Source organism: Phaenicophaeus curvirostris, chromosome 20 (genome assembly GCF_032191515.1).
Source record: "Phaenicophaeus curvirostris isolate KB17595 chromosome 20, BPBGC_Pcur_1.0, whole genome shotgun sequence".
Taxonomy (NCBI): domain Eukaryota; kingdom Metazoa; phylum Chordata; class Aves; order Cuculiformes; family Cuculidae; genus Phaenicophaeus; species Phaenicophaeus curvirostris.
Genome location: NC_091411.1, coordinates 9,279,959 through 9,296,328, shown reverse-complemented (window position 1 = coordinate 9,296,328; position 16,370 = coordinate 9,279,959). Strand labels below are relative to the sequence as shown.

At 48.5% G+C, this 16,370-nt stretch overlaps 1 protein-coding gene across 4 annotated transcripts in view; it reads left to right on the top strand.

The window, feature by feature from the left end:
- Window positions 1–16,370, top strand: part of VAV2 (vav guanine nucleotide exchange factor 2) — a 138,899-nt gene that overhangs the window by 97,584 nt on the left and 24,945 nt on the right. For all 4 annotated transcript variants that reach the window (XM_069873666.1, XM_069873667.1, XM_069873668.1 and 1 more), the window contains exons 4-6: window positions 4,375–4,443; window positions 13,413–13,515; window positions 15,885–15,983. In XM_069873666.1, coding sequence (XP_069729767.1) covers window positions 4,375–4,443; window positions 13,413–13,515; window positions 15,885–15,983 — 271 coding nt within the window. The remainder of the gene's footprint in view (window positions 1–4,374; window positions 4,444–13,412; window positions 13,516–15,884; window positions 15,984–16,370) is intronic.

Sequence of the window (16,370 nt, the reverse complement as noted above, 5' to 3'; positions counted from 1 at the left end):
TTCCGTTCTGCTTTATAAAAATGGCTCTTGGGCATTAAGAGGGTGGTTTTCATCCATCTCGCAGCACTTCACCAAAATCATTCCCTGATTCTGTTCCCATTTCACAGATGGGAACCAAGGCTCAGAGGTGCTGCCTGGGTCAAGAGCGGGGCTGGAGAAGCAGCTCCAGGTCACCTCTTTGCCTCCTCAGTTTACAGCCACTTCTTGATACATCAGTAAATTAAGTGCTGCTTTAATCTGCCTAATCCCACCGAAGCCGATGATTAATCCAGTTTCAGTCGCGTGTAAATGTCTTGCAAAACCATGATTTTCTTTGGATGACTCCAGGAGACCAAGATGCTACTGGAGAAAACAATCCAAGTAAAACTGACCCATCCCTGACCCTCTGTATTTTCTGTGACTATACTGCAGAGGTGAATGGCTGGCTTTATTTGCTAGGACAAGGCACCTCGATGCTGAAATATGCTCATAAATAAATAAACCTTTCTGCTTATTGCTGTTAGAATTGCAGCCTACCTGGCTCTTCCCATTAAATAATTCAGAGAGAGCAGCCAGGCGGTGCTTCGAGCTGCGTCTTCTCCCTGCGGAGAGGATTATTGCAGGGGAGCGCGTGGGGGCGGCTGATGAGGGTGCAGCGTGGGATGGGTTGTGGGACAACCCAGTGACTACTGAGAGCAAGGGAGGGTTTCTGTATTAGGTGCCTCGTGAAATATTAATAGATTATCGCCTTGTACTCTGGCTGTGGGCTGCTCCTGCCTTTCCTTGCGAGAGTGCAATCCATTGTGCTGTGCATGTGCAAGCTCTCCAACCCAGAAAGTAGCCTAAATGTTTTGTAAGATCAAGGGGTTGCTTTGCATCATGGGTCGAGAGTCATCATCTCCTGTAAGTCCTTTCCGTAAGAAGAGAAGCTTGCTCTAAACTCTGTAACAAATTACTTGGTCTTTCCTTCTCTTTTAGGCTCTAAAGCAAACACATCAGATCAATCCTCCTTGCATTCTCTTCTTTGATCTCAGGAAGCGATGCTGTTGAATGCTGTGGGGTTTGTCTGTGAAGAAGTCTACTCTGGGAGGTTTATTATCTCTGAGAGCCTGTTCCAGCAGTGTTTGATGTCGCTGGGGCTTTTACTCTTCATCGGAGCGAGATTGGGCTCACTGCAGACCAGGCGCGGGCTGGGAGGATAAATGGCTCAGCAGGTGGTTTTTCATGATGGTGGAGTGGAAAACAAAGTCTGGTGCTTAACTAATGATATTAAATAAGAGACATTCTCAAATGAATTTAAATTAACTGGGATCTCCTTCGGGCTTCAGTGACCTCAAATTACTTCACTTATTACTGTTCATCATTCCCAGCCGTAGCATTTGATACTGTTTATGAAGCTGCAGTGCACCTGGACACCTGTAAGAATTTTCCAGGTAGTTGGGAGCTTTTAGACTCCTTGACTTCTACTGTTTCTGCTCCATTTTTTAAAAAATAATGAGATACAAATTGATCCCAAACAACACGGTTGCTCCTGGGGAGCTCATGGCTGGAGGACCGGCAGCACCGTTGCCCATCCAGATGAAGATGCTTCTCCATGTATGGTTGGGGCCAAGCTGATAAACTGCATGAAGGTGTCCTGTGCTGGACCTGGATGTGCACGAGGGAAACCCGGTGAAAAACATTGGATTAAAATTTCACTCAGCTGTTTTTTCTTAGTGTAGCCTTGATGTGGATGTGGTGGGGCAGGAGCAAGAGTGGCTCTCGGCCCCTTGCCTGTCCAGACCACATCAAATCTGTCTCTGCAGCCAGCTCAAGTGGAAAATGTTTCCTTGAGAGGAGCCTGGCCCCCGGCAGGGAGCCACGAAGGTGATCTGATAGAAGGCAGCAAAACCAGCCACACGGGGAATAACTGATGGGATAGGGCTGGGGTGGGCAGTTCACCCCATGCCTCGCCCCTGGTGTGAGTCTAGGTAGAAAAATGTTCAATATATTTTTCTATAGCTGGCTGCTGGGAGTTTATTCTCAATGTGTCAGTGCTGGAGGATTAAATTTTTTCTGTGTTTGATAAAGAAAAGTAATGTACATGGATATAAGGGAACGCAAGACAAAAGATTCTAAATAGCAGGCATAATTAGTAGGGTTAAATTAAAGTAATGTTGCTGCACAAAGGGCTTTTGGGGAAGAGCAAGGACTTTTTAGGCAAGAGCTGCTGGAAGCCTGTGGCATGGTCCCAGCACTGGGTGACTTGCGCTGCAGTTGGGGTGGTGACGCCCTATTTTGGAGAAGGGGAGAGGTGCCATGGGGAGGTGGCAGCTCTGTTCGTGCAGAGGTAACGCGGGGACCCAGGGAGCCTCTCCAGAGCCACTTACAGCGTGGGCAGCTGGGGAGAGAGGCGCAAACAAAGGACAAACCAAAGGCTTTCTCCAAAAAGCCATCCTTCAGCTCCAGGTCTTAGATGGTCCATTTAGTAATCCTCTCCTCGATGTGACTTTCCTTCTAATTGCATTCCGTGCATCCTTATTTAACCATTAGCTGCTATTGTGGAGATACAGGTTATTAATTCTTTCCCTGCCTTGACTTTCATTCCAGTGCTTTACTGATGGCCAAGGTGAAGCTGGGAGGGCTGGCAGAGCTGCTGTCTCCCTGGAACTCTCATTAGAAAGTATTTTTCTCTCTCTTTGCTGTCTCCTTGTCTTACATGGGGAGGTTTATCACAGGAGCTGATTGCACCTCGATCCCAGATTTATAGTTGGCAATGTGTGCTTGTGATTTTAATATTCTTTATGGCTCTGTGACTTCTTTCTTTCTGGCACGGTGAGCACCGGAGAAGGAAATAGAGATTAAAAGCAGAAGATGCGTGTAAAAGAAAGGAGGTCGTGCTTTGTGGTGGATTTCTTTTTTAAATTTTAACAAGTAGTGTTTAAACAGAGGTCACCTCTGCTTTCTCCTTTCTTGCTGGAGCTGTGCAGGATGGTGGCAGCAGCTGCTGGACTCTTTGCACATGGACATGGTTAGACATTCCAGCCTTGGGTGCTCCTTGGTTCCCGTGGGTTTGCATCTTGAGCAGAGGCACGGCAGCCCTGGTAGCCAGCGAAGCATGGAATCGTTCCACTGGAGTCACCGGAGCTCTTTTTCCTCCTGGGCTCACCACCTGGTTGGAGTTTTAATTGAACTCGCTGCAAATTTGAGCTCTATTTCAAAACACGTGGTCTGAAGCTGCTCACCGAAGGAAGGGTGAAGTATAGCAGAGCAGGGAAGGCAAATTAATGCTAGAGACAGCATCCAAAAATAGCGACTTTGGGGCCGTGTATTAGATCTTTCAGGGGGGCAGTATATTGTGAAACAGGGAGGGTGGGAGGGAAGAGGAGGAAATTGTTCTTGAGGGCAGTTGAAAGTTCACGTGGATCCAATTCTGCTCCCCCACACCGTCAGCACCCCATCCCGTGCGGGTCTTAGCCTGAGGACCCCCAGTTGCTTTTGCTGCGATGCCCACGGGGGATGGACCGAGCTGCCCTGCTGCAGCCCACGTTCCCTGTGCTCTGGCTGGAGCCAGGTTTGCTGTGACCCAGCTGTAGGCGCAAGGTGCATCCAACACCAGCAGAGCCAGAGCCCACTGTGGCTCCACGCCAGTAATAATACATTGGGTTTAATTAAAGCAGTATTTTTCATCTCTTTCATATATTATTTGGTTATTACTTCAAAATGAGCCAAGGAATGCTTGCTTTCTCCTCACTCCCTCCCTTTCTCTTTTATTCTGCTCCCCCCTCCTCCGCCTTCCTTTTGCCCTTTTGGTGTCCTTTCCCTCATCCCCAGGGTTTTAACTTTTTTCCAACTATCACAAAGTTGTTAAGATGAGGAAGCCCAGGTTTTGTAAGGGCTCATTCTGGTGGGATCGGCTTGGTGGGAGATGCCGTTGGGATGTGGGTCAGCGTCCCCAAGCTGGGCAGGTGCTCGCAGGTGGAAAGGCTCCATCTCAGGTGGAGGAGAGGCTGTTTCTCTGTCTCAGCAAATCCTGCGCTGGACTTGGATTAGATTTTTACTGAGTTGTTTGTGCAGCACCAGCACAGCAGGGAGTGGTGGCTCGGACACGGGGTCTCTGAGATGCTGTTAGATGGTGCAGCTCCTCACTCCAGTGCTCAGATGGCGCCCTGCGGTCAGCCAGCCTCACCACCTGGCTTCTTGTCCTGCCGTGCCAGCGGGAAGCAGCGGGGATGATGTCTTCCTTGGGAGCTAACGCCTCAGTAGGAAAAAATGTATTTGCCATGAGTATTTTGTTCCAAAACACCCTCTGCTCTACGGGATGCGTGGGGCTGGGCTGAGTTCAACCGTGGCTGCAGGGGATGTGCTGTCAAGGGGTGAGGCACCAATAACACTGTCATTCCTCTCCTTCCGCAGGCCCTTCCCGTCCGAGGAGACCACAGAAAATGATGACGACGTGTATCGGAGCTTGGAGGAGCTGGCGGAGTAAGTGGCCTCACCTGCTCACGGGGAGGGGACACGAAAAGGGAAAAGTTTGCACTGTAGTGCCAGCAAAGTCAGATAAAATCTGCTAGCAGGGCTCTGAGAGCCGAGCTGGTTGCTTTGATTTTCTTGCCAGGAGATTTTTGTGCTCTTACAATAGTCCATGTTTTCCCATGTAGAGCCCTGGGAGACATCACTTTTAATCAGGTTGAGTTTATGAGTAGCTCAGTGGGAGGTGAGGGGACCAAGACCACGGGGACCCCCTCCGCCTGCTAAAGCCCCATCGTTAGCTGTGAAACCCCGGGATGTAATTAATCCTCTGAGCCGCTTGCTGGGACTGGGGTACCCATTGCTACCTCGGAGCTGGTCCCCTCATGTCCCTGTTGGGGCTGTGTCCCCTGTGAGGGATTTTTGAGCAATCCCTCGCTGGGGACTCATCCTGCCCATCTCTGGCAGCGCGGTAGGATGCGAAGCGATGCTGCTGCGCTTTCTGTGTCTACAATTATCTGGGTCTCTGGTGTCTGTGTTTTGCTGCCCGTGGTGATGATATAACAGGCTTTTAAGCAACCTTGAACTACAACATATATGGCAAAACACGGACTCTATCGGAATTCGATGGCAGCGTTCCCGCTGGCTTAGTGGGGCTGGGGTTTTACTTATGAAGTGCAGTCTGTTTCATATGGACGGAAAGTCTGTATGGGTGGATATGTGGCTTTATACAGTTAAATATTATTGTTCCCCAACATAAATAATAAGACTCCTTAATCCAATGAGTTCCTTATGGCTTCAGTTATTACAAAAGTAAATCATACATTACTAGTGCAGGGAATGGAGTACCCTGGAATCTCCCACTCGCAGTTTGCTCCCAGCAGCTGCAGTTTAATAAAATTTTGACTTATAAAGGGATCCTTTTAGAATAACGTTTTTCTTTTTCCCCAGTCCCCTCTCCTAACATTCTCAAAAATCCTTTCAATATAGGGGTTTAAAATTCCTGTTTCTCACACCTAGGTGTGGGTTTAGTTGGAGGAAGGTTTGTATGTGAACTTGCACACAAGCACTGGTGGGGATGGCAGCCCTCTCCTAGAAAGTGGGGTTTCAGTGTGCTTTGCTTAGAGCAGGTTATTCAGTGTTAAAGATGGGTTCCTAGCTTTAACTGCGCTGCTGCTGGTGGTGCAGCTCCCACTGTGTCAGGGTGAAAGCTTCCTTGGACCTTTGCTCATGGCTACAAGTTGGTGTCTCTGTGCGAGGGCCTGAGATGCCCAAATCCTGTGCTCAGATGACTTAGAGGTTGGCTTTTAGTGATTGCCCTGTTCCTTCTACCTTTCCCTTTTTTTCCCATTCTTTGTAAGATCCTTCTCTTTACCTCTTCAGTCGGGACCACTGGGGAAAGTTCTGTGTAAATCAGCATAGGGGTGTTGCACAAGTGCCTTCTTCCTGAGCTGAGCTCCGATGCAGCCAGGTTGTGCACGGAAACAACCTGTGAACCGGAGACATAATTCACTCAGAACTGTAAAAACCCAAAAAACGCCCCGCAGAGGAGTGTTGCTGTTCCCGCTGCCTGGAGACACATCGGCAATAGTCTCCCTTTCTCCCTTTGACAAGGAGCGTCTCTCCGTGCTTGACAAGGAAACTTTCATTGGAAATTTGCTGGTCACAATGGTGCGTACTGGGCACCGATGCTGGGCGCTGGCAAACCGCGGGGCTGCATGAGAAAGCTCTTTCTTAGCTGCTGCTGATCTCCACGCAGCTGAACAAGGGCGGCATTCACGAGCAGGGAATGATTCAGTCCATCCAGCATCTTTGCATTTAATATTGCTGATGATCCAGCAGCCTTCAGAAGATCCGAGTGCATCCAAAATGCTTTCTTGGAGGTGAGGAAATGATTTTCACAGCAAGCGGGGAAGTGATCCAACATGTGGAAGGAACCACTACCAAACAGTACAACCAGGCTCAGCAATTTTCGCTTTTGTAAGAGAGACCCCTCCATCTCTGGATGTTTTTTCCACGTTAACTTGCTGAGTGATCTTTTTTTTTTTGCCCTTTGGATCATTTTGGAGTGATGCACAGTCCTGTCCATAAAACCACTATGAAACGTGTGGCTACAAGGGCTCAGCCTGCTGGCCTCAAAGGGCCAGGGAGCGGCTGAGGAGGGACAAACCCGGTGTGCTCTGCACCACCAGGTCACCCCTTGGGAGAGAGGAGTATCCCAAAAGGAGCTCTCTTTGGTTGTTGTGCTGCTGGGATAACAAGCACAGGATAAATATTGAGCTGGTTCTAACAAGACATTTTGTGGGCTGGTAGAAGTGGGGGTTTTGGAGAAAGTCCAAATGCCTCATTTGAACCTCAAGCACCTAAATGGAGTGGTTTGATGTCCCCCATTTGAGGTTTTGGGTGCATTGCTGCTCTGAAAAGATGAAAACATTAATGATGGAGACACAAATATGGGAAGCAGAGGGAAGCTTTGTCCCTGCGATGCTCTGAAGAGTGAGGATCTTCCTCCCAGCCAGTGGTGAGGTCCCTCCTGGTGTGGAGGAACCGTAGCACCTATGGACAAAAGCCGACACTAGGGTTGGGAGTGGATCAATAACAGCACTACGAGAGCTGTTTATCTGTCTGCCCGCAAGTGCAGGATGCTGCTGTGTATAAAGGGTGTTCATGCTTTGCTGAACCCATTGTGCTTTAATCTTTGGGGTTTCATGGAGATAATGGTGCTGGGTCAGCCATCCAGCCAATCAAGGCAGATAATTGCCTGGAAACAGCTCTTTATTGGGAAAAAAAAAAAGTGCAACCCCCCCAAAAAAAACAAAAGAACAATTGGTGATGATGGAAAGGGAAGAGGAAACTAAAAGGGTATCAGGGGAGCTAGAAAGTTCTCAGATTCCCTGTCCTCAGCCTGCTGGCCCCTCAAATTGCTTTGCCATCAGCCAGATGGCAGCCTGCAGAGAGGCTGGGCAGATGGCGAGGGCTGGCCAGTTATGAGTGGTGCCTGATCGATACCGGGAGGAGCAGTGAAGGGACGTTTGTCCTCCGCTGCCTGATTTATTTCTACGCCCTAATGCCTGACCCTCCAGCAGCAGCTGGTTTGGGGGGAGTTTGCCTAGGAAACGAGCAGGGCTTTGCAGTGGTGACACATGGGTGCAGTCACTGGAACCTGACCCCGAAAATCAGAGCGACCCTTGTTCTGATGAAGCTCCTGTGGGGCTGCAGGGATATGTGGTGCTCCCTCCTTCATGGCTATGACAGCGGGAAGCAGTTATCCACTTACTGCCAAGCATCTTCCCCACCAACTGCTTTTCCATCTCTCTTGGTGGCTGTTTCAGCTGCCCCAAACCATTCTGGTACTTCCGAATTTATACTTAGCATTTAACCTAAATTTTCTCTGCTGCCACCTAAGTGTTCTCCAGTTATTTTGGCTCATTAAATTTATGAGAGCAATTAATTCTGGTCCTCTTTACAGCACGAAAATTTTCTTTATCATGAACCTTCTCTACTTTATGGCACTGTTTCCCTGTGCTGGCACAAAGCCTGAGAGGCAGGGCTGGATTGCATATAGGGTTGGTTTGGGGTTGTTTGGTAGCTATTTGAAGGATTCGGAGCCAGGCAGAAGTGCAGTGAATGATTGACATGAAACATTTCATTTCCATAATTTTTACTTTCTTTTCTTCTTTAAAAGTTACTTGCTTTGAGGGGAGAAGTTGTAGTGTTGCAAAAAAGACAGAGAAAGTGTTTCAAGCGACGCAGCTCCCCACCAAACCACGTGTTGGAGCTGTTGTGTGGCACTGAGGGAACTTAATCCATGTCCCCGAAACTTATTCCAAGCCACAGCTCATTGGAGATTTATCCCCAACAGAAATATTTGGGATACTGGTGTATTCCCAAACCTTTTGTCCCAGGGAAGGGGAGGTGCAGATGTTCTGCCTGCCTCAGTTTCTCAAGCAATGCTACTCGTCTGGGCACAGACTCTGCCAACAACCTCTCCTGCCAAGAGCATCTCCCTGAAATTTCTCTCATCACTGTCACCAGTGTTGCTTCCTCCCATCTTCCAAAACAGTGATGTGATCAGCAGAATTTGTCAAGTGCGTTAAAAAAAAGTAATTAATAGAGGAGCCAAGGCGAGATGATAAGTTAGCTGCCACTTTTCTCATTATTTTTGCTGTAGTAGAAAACCCACACATGCCAGCAGATAAATAAATGGCTTTGTGGTCCAAGGCACTCGAGCCATAGCGCTTGTAAATGTGTCTTTTCTTCTTTGTCACCAGTAAAGATTTTTGTATGTCCTGCTTGTGCCATCTCTAGGATTACGTTCGCTGCTATAACTGTGTGAGGCTCATTCTTGGGATTATAATGTTCCACTTTGAATGAGGAATGTAAAGACCTGAGTAAAATAGATGGCAAGAGGCTTCTCCTGCTATTTCCAGACGCGTGTCTCCATCCAAGTACAATCCGGCTAATTAAAGCCCTGCAAGATCTCGAGGCTGCACTGCGCATCTTGGAGTCCTTCACCCTGAACCCGAAGCCTGCCAGATGTGCTGCAAATAGAGGACTCTGCTTGTCCTCGTCTGACGGAGACCATGAATGAGGGGGTTGGTTGGATGATCTGTCTATTTATAGCTGTAAGTGCAGAGTAAGAATGAGAAAGGAGAGGCTCGCTGGGGTGAACCAGAGCCTCACAGCTGCTGGTCTCAGGGACCATGCAAATGCACTTCCAGCCTGGACGCAGCAGTGACTCTGGGGTCTTCTGGCTATTAACCTCGGCCACAGGGCTGGAAATTTGGGTTTGTCTTTTGATTGTCCTCTTTTAGCTCTTCTTCCTCCTCCTCCTCCTTTCTCTTTTCCTCTTACTGGTTCTTGTCCTTTCATCAGCAGAGCAGAAGCAGCCCTGTGGTTTGGCAGGGTTTTGGTGTGGTGGGTTTGCCCTGAGGGCCTTGCTTTGGCTCATCCTTGAATTCTTGAGGTTGGTACAAACTCATCGACTTCCCATAGTCCGGGAGCAGCTTTTATGGATGAAGACAACACTCAGTGGCCCTCAAGACTCTCAGAGCTTTCCCCTTTCCCTGCCTAATCAACATTGTCTTTGCAAGTATGATGTGCAGCGTTTCTTTAGCATAGTGGACCTGCTGCAGATTATTTAACAGGTCACCACAGACCATCTACACTGATACCTTGGTGTGGGCAGCCCAGTATGGAGCTGATCTTCTCCCAGGAGGGCTGGTTGCTAGCAGTGGGAGCTATGAGACTAGGTTCTTCCTCAAGGTAACGCACTCCCCAGCTTCCTGAGCTCACTTCTTCCATGTCCCTGTTTGTCCCTTACTTCAAGGAGCCAGCCTGGCATCGGTCCCTCTGTTAACAGAGCTCCTCCTTGGCGCGACTGCTGCCTGCATTTGTATGGAACAGGCACTGCTAAGGAGGAAAAGCTCAGCCAAAGGCATTGGTTTTGCCTGAAATTGCCTTAGAGATGAAAAGCTTTATTCTTTTTGCTTGGAATGAGCTTTCCTGGTGAGGCAAGATGCTACCAGCCTAAAGCTGGTTACATCCATCCTAATAACAGTAATTGCAAATGCTGGCATTAACTCTGAAAGGTGGATAAAATCCCTTTCCTAAACCCAGACCTGTCAATGAATCTCCTAATCCAGGCAGTAGATCTTAGGCTATGATACCCATGCGTAACTCTCAGACACGGCTGCTTTTATTGAAGGAGTAAATTGCTTCTCTTTGTGAAGAATTGAGGTGAGGATCTGGCCTTGCTTGCTCAAGTTGTTCAGTCTCTGCGTGACATGCTTGGGATGCTGAATTTATTGCCTCCCGCAGCAAGGGACTGCGCTAAACATGGAAAATACCTGCCCTGCTTTCCCTCCCCTTCTGGCGTTTAAAATTTAGTGTGTTCTTGGGTTGCCTCTCACTGAAATCATCCCGATGCCTGTTCTCTTTTTTTTAATGATGGGGAGGGTGCGTATTTTCAGCTCTGACAGGCTGAACTGCGGAGAGCAGTGAAAATCAATATGTGCAAAGCAGCGATGTCAACAGCCGTACACGCTCCGGCAAAGCTCGGATGCTCCAGCAGAGGCTAATCTGCACGTTTTACTGCTCTCCATAAAACTGCCTGCCTCTGGTGTTTCTCAGAGTTGTACTAGGAATGTGTTTTAATAAATAACGGTCTGTTGGACAAAGGTATTGTAGTTTTAATACCACCACGGGTGTCGAGTTTGGGCATCTCTAGTGCCTCGCCTGTAATGAAGTGGAGGTGTCTTTCTAGCTGGCCCCAGGACAAGGGAGTGTTGGGGTTTTTTTTGCCCCGGGCTAGAAATTGGAGATGGAAAGGGCTTGTACTGATGTTGATGAGCAGGAATGAGTGGAGCAGCAGGGTCTTGGCCTCTTGGTTAGAGCGATGGGAGTGCTGAGGGGCAGGATGTGTCCCCCTGTGATGGGTGCAGTGTTCGTGTCAGATGGCTCTCGGCAGTTTTATGGTCAAATTTGCTGTGTTGTCCTTCTGAAGGCATTTCTGCCCCTTTCCTGGTGGCCCAGACGAGTTCCAAATAGGACCAGACCGGGCCAGGTCCATGGGGCACCCATCCTTCTCCAGGCTGGGTGCAGGCAACATGTGATTTAGCAAAACCCCCTCAGCATCCCATGCTACCTCCTGCATTTCTCGCAGCGATGTCCTGCCATGTGCCCAGCCGTGATCCAGAGCTCCTGGTTGCTTGGTAGGGGAAAAAAAAAAGAGATGTCCAGGCTCCTGTGCACCATCAGGCTAGGGTCTGAGGCTTGGACGTGTGGCACCTGGTTGTGCTTGTGTGCAGGAGAGCAGGTCCAGGTGATGCTCAGGATGCAGGGCTTCCCAAGACCACGTCAAGATGCTGTCTTCTCCTTTTGCACATTGCTGGTGATGAGAAGACATCACGCAAAGCGGGCTCTGCTCCGGCAGCAGCATCACCACGGCGTTTGCCATGGTCCCGTCGTAGCCAGCCGGGCTCCTGCTCGCAACATTAACCCAACCATACGTTTCCTAACAGCCCTGGAGCCAGGGAAATGATGTATGGAGAGACAGCCAGCAGTCCGAGAGGTGCGGGCAGGAAGGGAAGATTAATCAGGAACCGGGAGTTACTCGCTCTGGATAAGGAGCGGAGCTGAGAATATAAATATTGGTACAGATAATAACGGTGACGGCGACGCCTGGGAAGGGGAAGATGGATCACCAGCTATTAGTGGGCATTATTAGAGCAGCTGCAATGCATCAGTTGGGAAGAATGGGATGGATACATCGCACCGGTGTATTTATTTAAAATCCCCAAACTTTTATTAAATAAATATGTATTAAAAATAGAAAGAAATGTATTTAGGAAAGAAATAAAGCCCAATTTTGTAAACAGATGGGCTTTGCTCCTCCATGCTATATAATACAGAGATGTCGAGTGTTACAGTTTGAGCAGTTTTACACCTAAATATACTTGTATGTAATTAATCCCCAAGTTGAAAGAGACAGCTTGTAAAATATTTGAACGCTGTTTGATATTCCAGCATTTCGCTCTATCCTGATCCCATGGGCTTGACTTCAGTGGGAGCCGTTAGCAATCAGCACCTGTAGATCTAAGGGCTGAAATTATTATTGTTAATTGATATTTCTTATGGGCCAACTTTTCAAGTGTTCTAAGACTTAGGAGCCCCAGGGGATTGGTTGTAAAGGCTCAGATGACAACTAACTACCTAACAGCATCACCTTTCTGTACAGGTTGGGCAGTATGCCTCGGTGATGCCTTTAAAGCAGGGATGGGGTGCTTCTACCTTCTGCGTGGGGCCATGGGTGATGTTTGTAATATCCTCTTGCTGCTTTCGATGGGTTTGGGCTCCTGCAGCAGTTTGCAACCTTAATGGGGGGGAAGAGAGGTGGTTTCTTTGGGGGCAGTGGAGCTGATGGAGGGTCTGGAGAACAAGTTGTATGAGGAGCAGCTGATGGAACTGGGATTGTTTAGTGTGGAGGAGGCTGAGGGGAGACCTTATTGCTCACTACAGCTCCCTGAAAGGAGGTTGTAGCAAGGTGGTTGTTGGTCTCTTCAACCAAGTAACAAGGGATAGGACAAGAGGAAATGGCCTCAGGATGCACCAGGGGAGGTTTAGATTGGATATTAGGAAAAAATGTCTTTGCTGAAAGAGAGGTGAAGCATTGGAGGAGGCTGCCTGGGGCAGATGGGCGGTCACTGTCCATGGAGGGGTTCAAAAATCTTGTGGCTGTGGCATTTCAGGACATGGTTTAGTAAGGACGGTGGGGTTGGGCTGACGTTTGGACTGGATGATCTTAGAGGTCTTTTCCAACCTTTATGATTCTGCGATTCTTTGGTGTGGAGGAAGAGTTTTTGTGAGAAAAAGCAAAAGGAGACCACAAGTGAGCGCAGTGCTTTAAACATGCTGAAATCCAACCTGTTGAAATACATTCTCTAAGTATAATATGGTTAAAGTTACAAGCACAGAAGCTGCTCTTTGTCCTGAACAGGAGAGGCAGGAGATGAACAGGAGGCTGTGGGCATCTTCGGTGGCTAATGGAGCTGGACCTGGCAGCTCAGCTGGTCTTGCTGGGGGCCCTTGCTCTGTCTAGGCTGGGCCAATTAGCGACGAGCAGCAACTCTGCAGGGGCAGAGCTGGCAGACCAGCAGACTGGGCATCGCAGGCGTGCCTGGCACGGGGCTTGGAGCTGCTTCTTGGCTGCGATCCCTGCTCGTGTCAGGGAGCATTTTGCCTTTTCCAGCCTCCAGCGAGCAGGAGATGTGCAGCAGATACCAATCCGGGAAAAAAACCCCAAGATTTCCTAATGCAAACAGGGAATGAGGACTAAACATGTCAATGCTGTGGGCCAGGAGGGCTTTCATATTGTCATGGTTAACTTCTCTCCTTGGTGCGAGAACAGTTGTTAGTTTGCCTGATCAAGTGGCAGCGAACGTGCCCTCTTCATTATCGCTAAATCGCTCTCCTTCTCGTTCCAGCGAACATGATCTGGGGGAGGATATTTATGACTGCGTCCCCTGTGAAGATGAAGGCGATGATATCTATGAAGATATCATCAGAGTGGAAGTTCAGCAGCCCATGGTAACAATTCATATGCCTTTTGTAAACTGCATCTTGATGGGAAGGGAAGGGAGAGGATTCCATTGTATAAATGCCAATGCCAGGTGATGCTGTGGGAAAGCAAATCGTTTTGCATTGCTCATCCATACCAAGCTACCTCACGAGAGGTAAAAATAAGATGAGCTGGGATGATGTGGGGCCAGAGGGAGTTCTCTGTGGAGTTTCCTAGCCCATCCTGTCATCCGAAGGAGTTTGGGGAAGAGAAAGTGAGAGCTAATAAGCCCTAAAAGATAAGCTAAAAATAGCAATTTGCTGCTGAGCCAAGGCAGCATGTGTCACTTCAGCCCTTTCTGGGGAGGGGAAGCACAGCAGATCTGCCTGCTCCGTCAGCCAGATGTGCTGTGTCTGCCACGGGTATTTTTAGATCGGGATGAGCACTGACAGATCTCTACATGAGGATCCAGCACTTGTTTGGAGCACTTGTTTGCTCTGTCTCAGAGCAGGTAGACCTTTACAGTGGAGCTTTTCAATGCAGCAGAGACCCACGTGGCTTTAGGGACAAGCAGCCGACTCCATTCATCACCTCTAAAAACCCTTTGATGCTGGGGAGACCTGGTGTGCAGTGTGCACGGCCCCGTGGAGGGGCTTGAATTAACTCTCAAGAGCTCTGGTGCAAGTATCATGCTCTGTGGAAGAGCCAGGAAGGTGCTGATGGCCCTTGTGTCTCCGTAGAGGTGCTCACAGCTGCTCTCGCTGCCTGTGCCCCAGTGCTGAGGAGAATAGCTGCCCTGGCTTCTGCTGGTGCAGAGCTGGCAGGGACCTTTCCACCAGAGCGTGACCTTCCAAATTCTCTCTGACTCTTTGGTGTCTGCCACCCCCAGGCTTTGTGCAGACTCTAATTACTCTCTCCTGGCTGCAAACAGTGCTGACAACAGTACATGCCACCCCATAATAAAGCAGGATCAATGGACAAGTTCACTGATCCATTAAATCCCTGGAGCAGGGTGCGTGGCTGTGCTGGATGAGGTGCTGGGGGGCTGGGAAGGCAGGGCAGCACCCCACAGAGCCCAGCAAACATGCCAGACTGTGCAGCAGTGATGCCCACCTGGTGGTTTCGCACCCACCCCAAGTCTGGCTGCAAGTGGTACCAAGACCATGATGATGGTGGTTGAGGCGTTTCGTCCCTTCATGCCTTGTCTGCAGCCTGAGGAGCTCCCTACACACTGAAAACCTGTCTGTATCAAGGGGTTGGGCATAAAATATTCCCGCTGATCCTGCCGAAGGACTTGGAGCTGGTTTGGGACACCAGTGGCAATGCTGAAGTCAGTACAGCTTGTTGGCCACCACTGCTTATATTGTGTTGCCATCAGCTGCAAAAGCCACTTGGCCCAAGAACTCTCTCTTGGGAAGGTTTTGGTTGGAATTTCTTGCATGAAAGGCAAAAATGGTGGAAAACTCCCACCATATGGGTGCCTCACAGCTGGATAGTGCAGGATTAAGGTCAGTGGAATTGGCGATTTTTTACTATTCCCTCCACAAAGTTTTATGTTTTCCCAGACACCACTGAGCAGCAGTGGAGGTGATGGCTCTGAGTCTCTTTCCTCCACGTCCTTGAGCAAAAGAGTCTATTTTTAACACAAGCGTCCACGTATCTGTCTAAATAATGGCCATTTTTAAGATTTGTTGCAATAGTGAGTGTATAACGCTAATTGGTTTCTTGTATTTCTGCATGCTTCAGATTAGATATATGCAGGTAAGATGCATTGATTAAAATACCGGGTTCCATCCAGCTGATAGGTCTGAGCTGTGAGTTATAAGGGGGTGTACAGAGGGTGTCTGTTCCCGTGCATGAACATTAAAACCCAATCACTGAATCACTTCCCAGGTTCAGAGGCTGCACTGACAAGTGCAGCACCTCCCAACATGTGTTCTCAGCTCCTTTCTTCAAATGAAGAAGCCAGAGAAGTGACTTCAGGAGTTGGGGCTTTAAGAAACACACGTATTATCAGATTTGACCTAAAATCATGAGAACTGGCAACCCTGCCATCGGATTTGCATAAGTCTAACGTATTAGTTATGACCCACTTAGGCTCTGTTGTGAGTTTCATCTTAGGCAAAAATATCAGGGGAAAACACTGTTTATCTCTTACTTATTTTTTAGCTGATGGTCTTTGTGACCTAGCTATAATAAGTGCAAAAAATATAATGCTTGCCATATTGAATAGTGTAGCCAGGGTTCCTTCCTAGTTATTTTGGATAAAAATAGTTTCCTTGAACATAAACCAGTAACAACGCTCCCCTGGCTTCCCAAACTCGCACTTGTTTGGAGCTCTGCTCCACGTGAGGAGCTTGCTGGACCACTGACCATGCGTTGTTTTAACTTGTTCTAGAAAATGGGAATGACAGAAGATGACAAAAGAAATTGCTGTTTGCTAGAAATCCAAGAAACCGAGGCCAAATACTACAAAACGCTTGAAGATATAGAAAAGGTAAGAACTGAGCCATCTTTTCTATACCCTCGCCTTCCACTTCATCACTCGATCTTGCATTAATCTCGCTGTATTAGTTCTCGCTGCGAGAGCTGGCAGATGTGATGAGGCAGGATCGATGCAGTCACATGTAAAATTGGAGAGAAGGGGGATCTAGAAAACCCATCCTGACAAGCACAAATGTGCAGCCTGTAACTGTAGGAGCCAAACAGCATATTTTTTTTGATCGCTGCATATCGGAGATAGGCTGAAAACCATCCTGCTGTGTCCCCTCTACCCTGGGGTAAGAGACTCCCGCTCCTCGCTCAGCCAGGCCGGTCTTGCTGATAAGAGCCGTGTTTGCAGATATCTTATCACTTTGATTGCTACGAAATAATTTCTTTATTC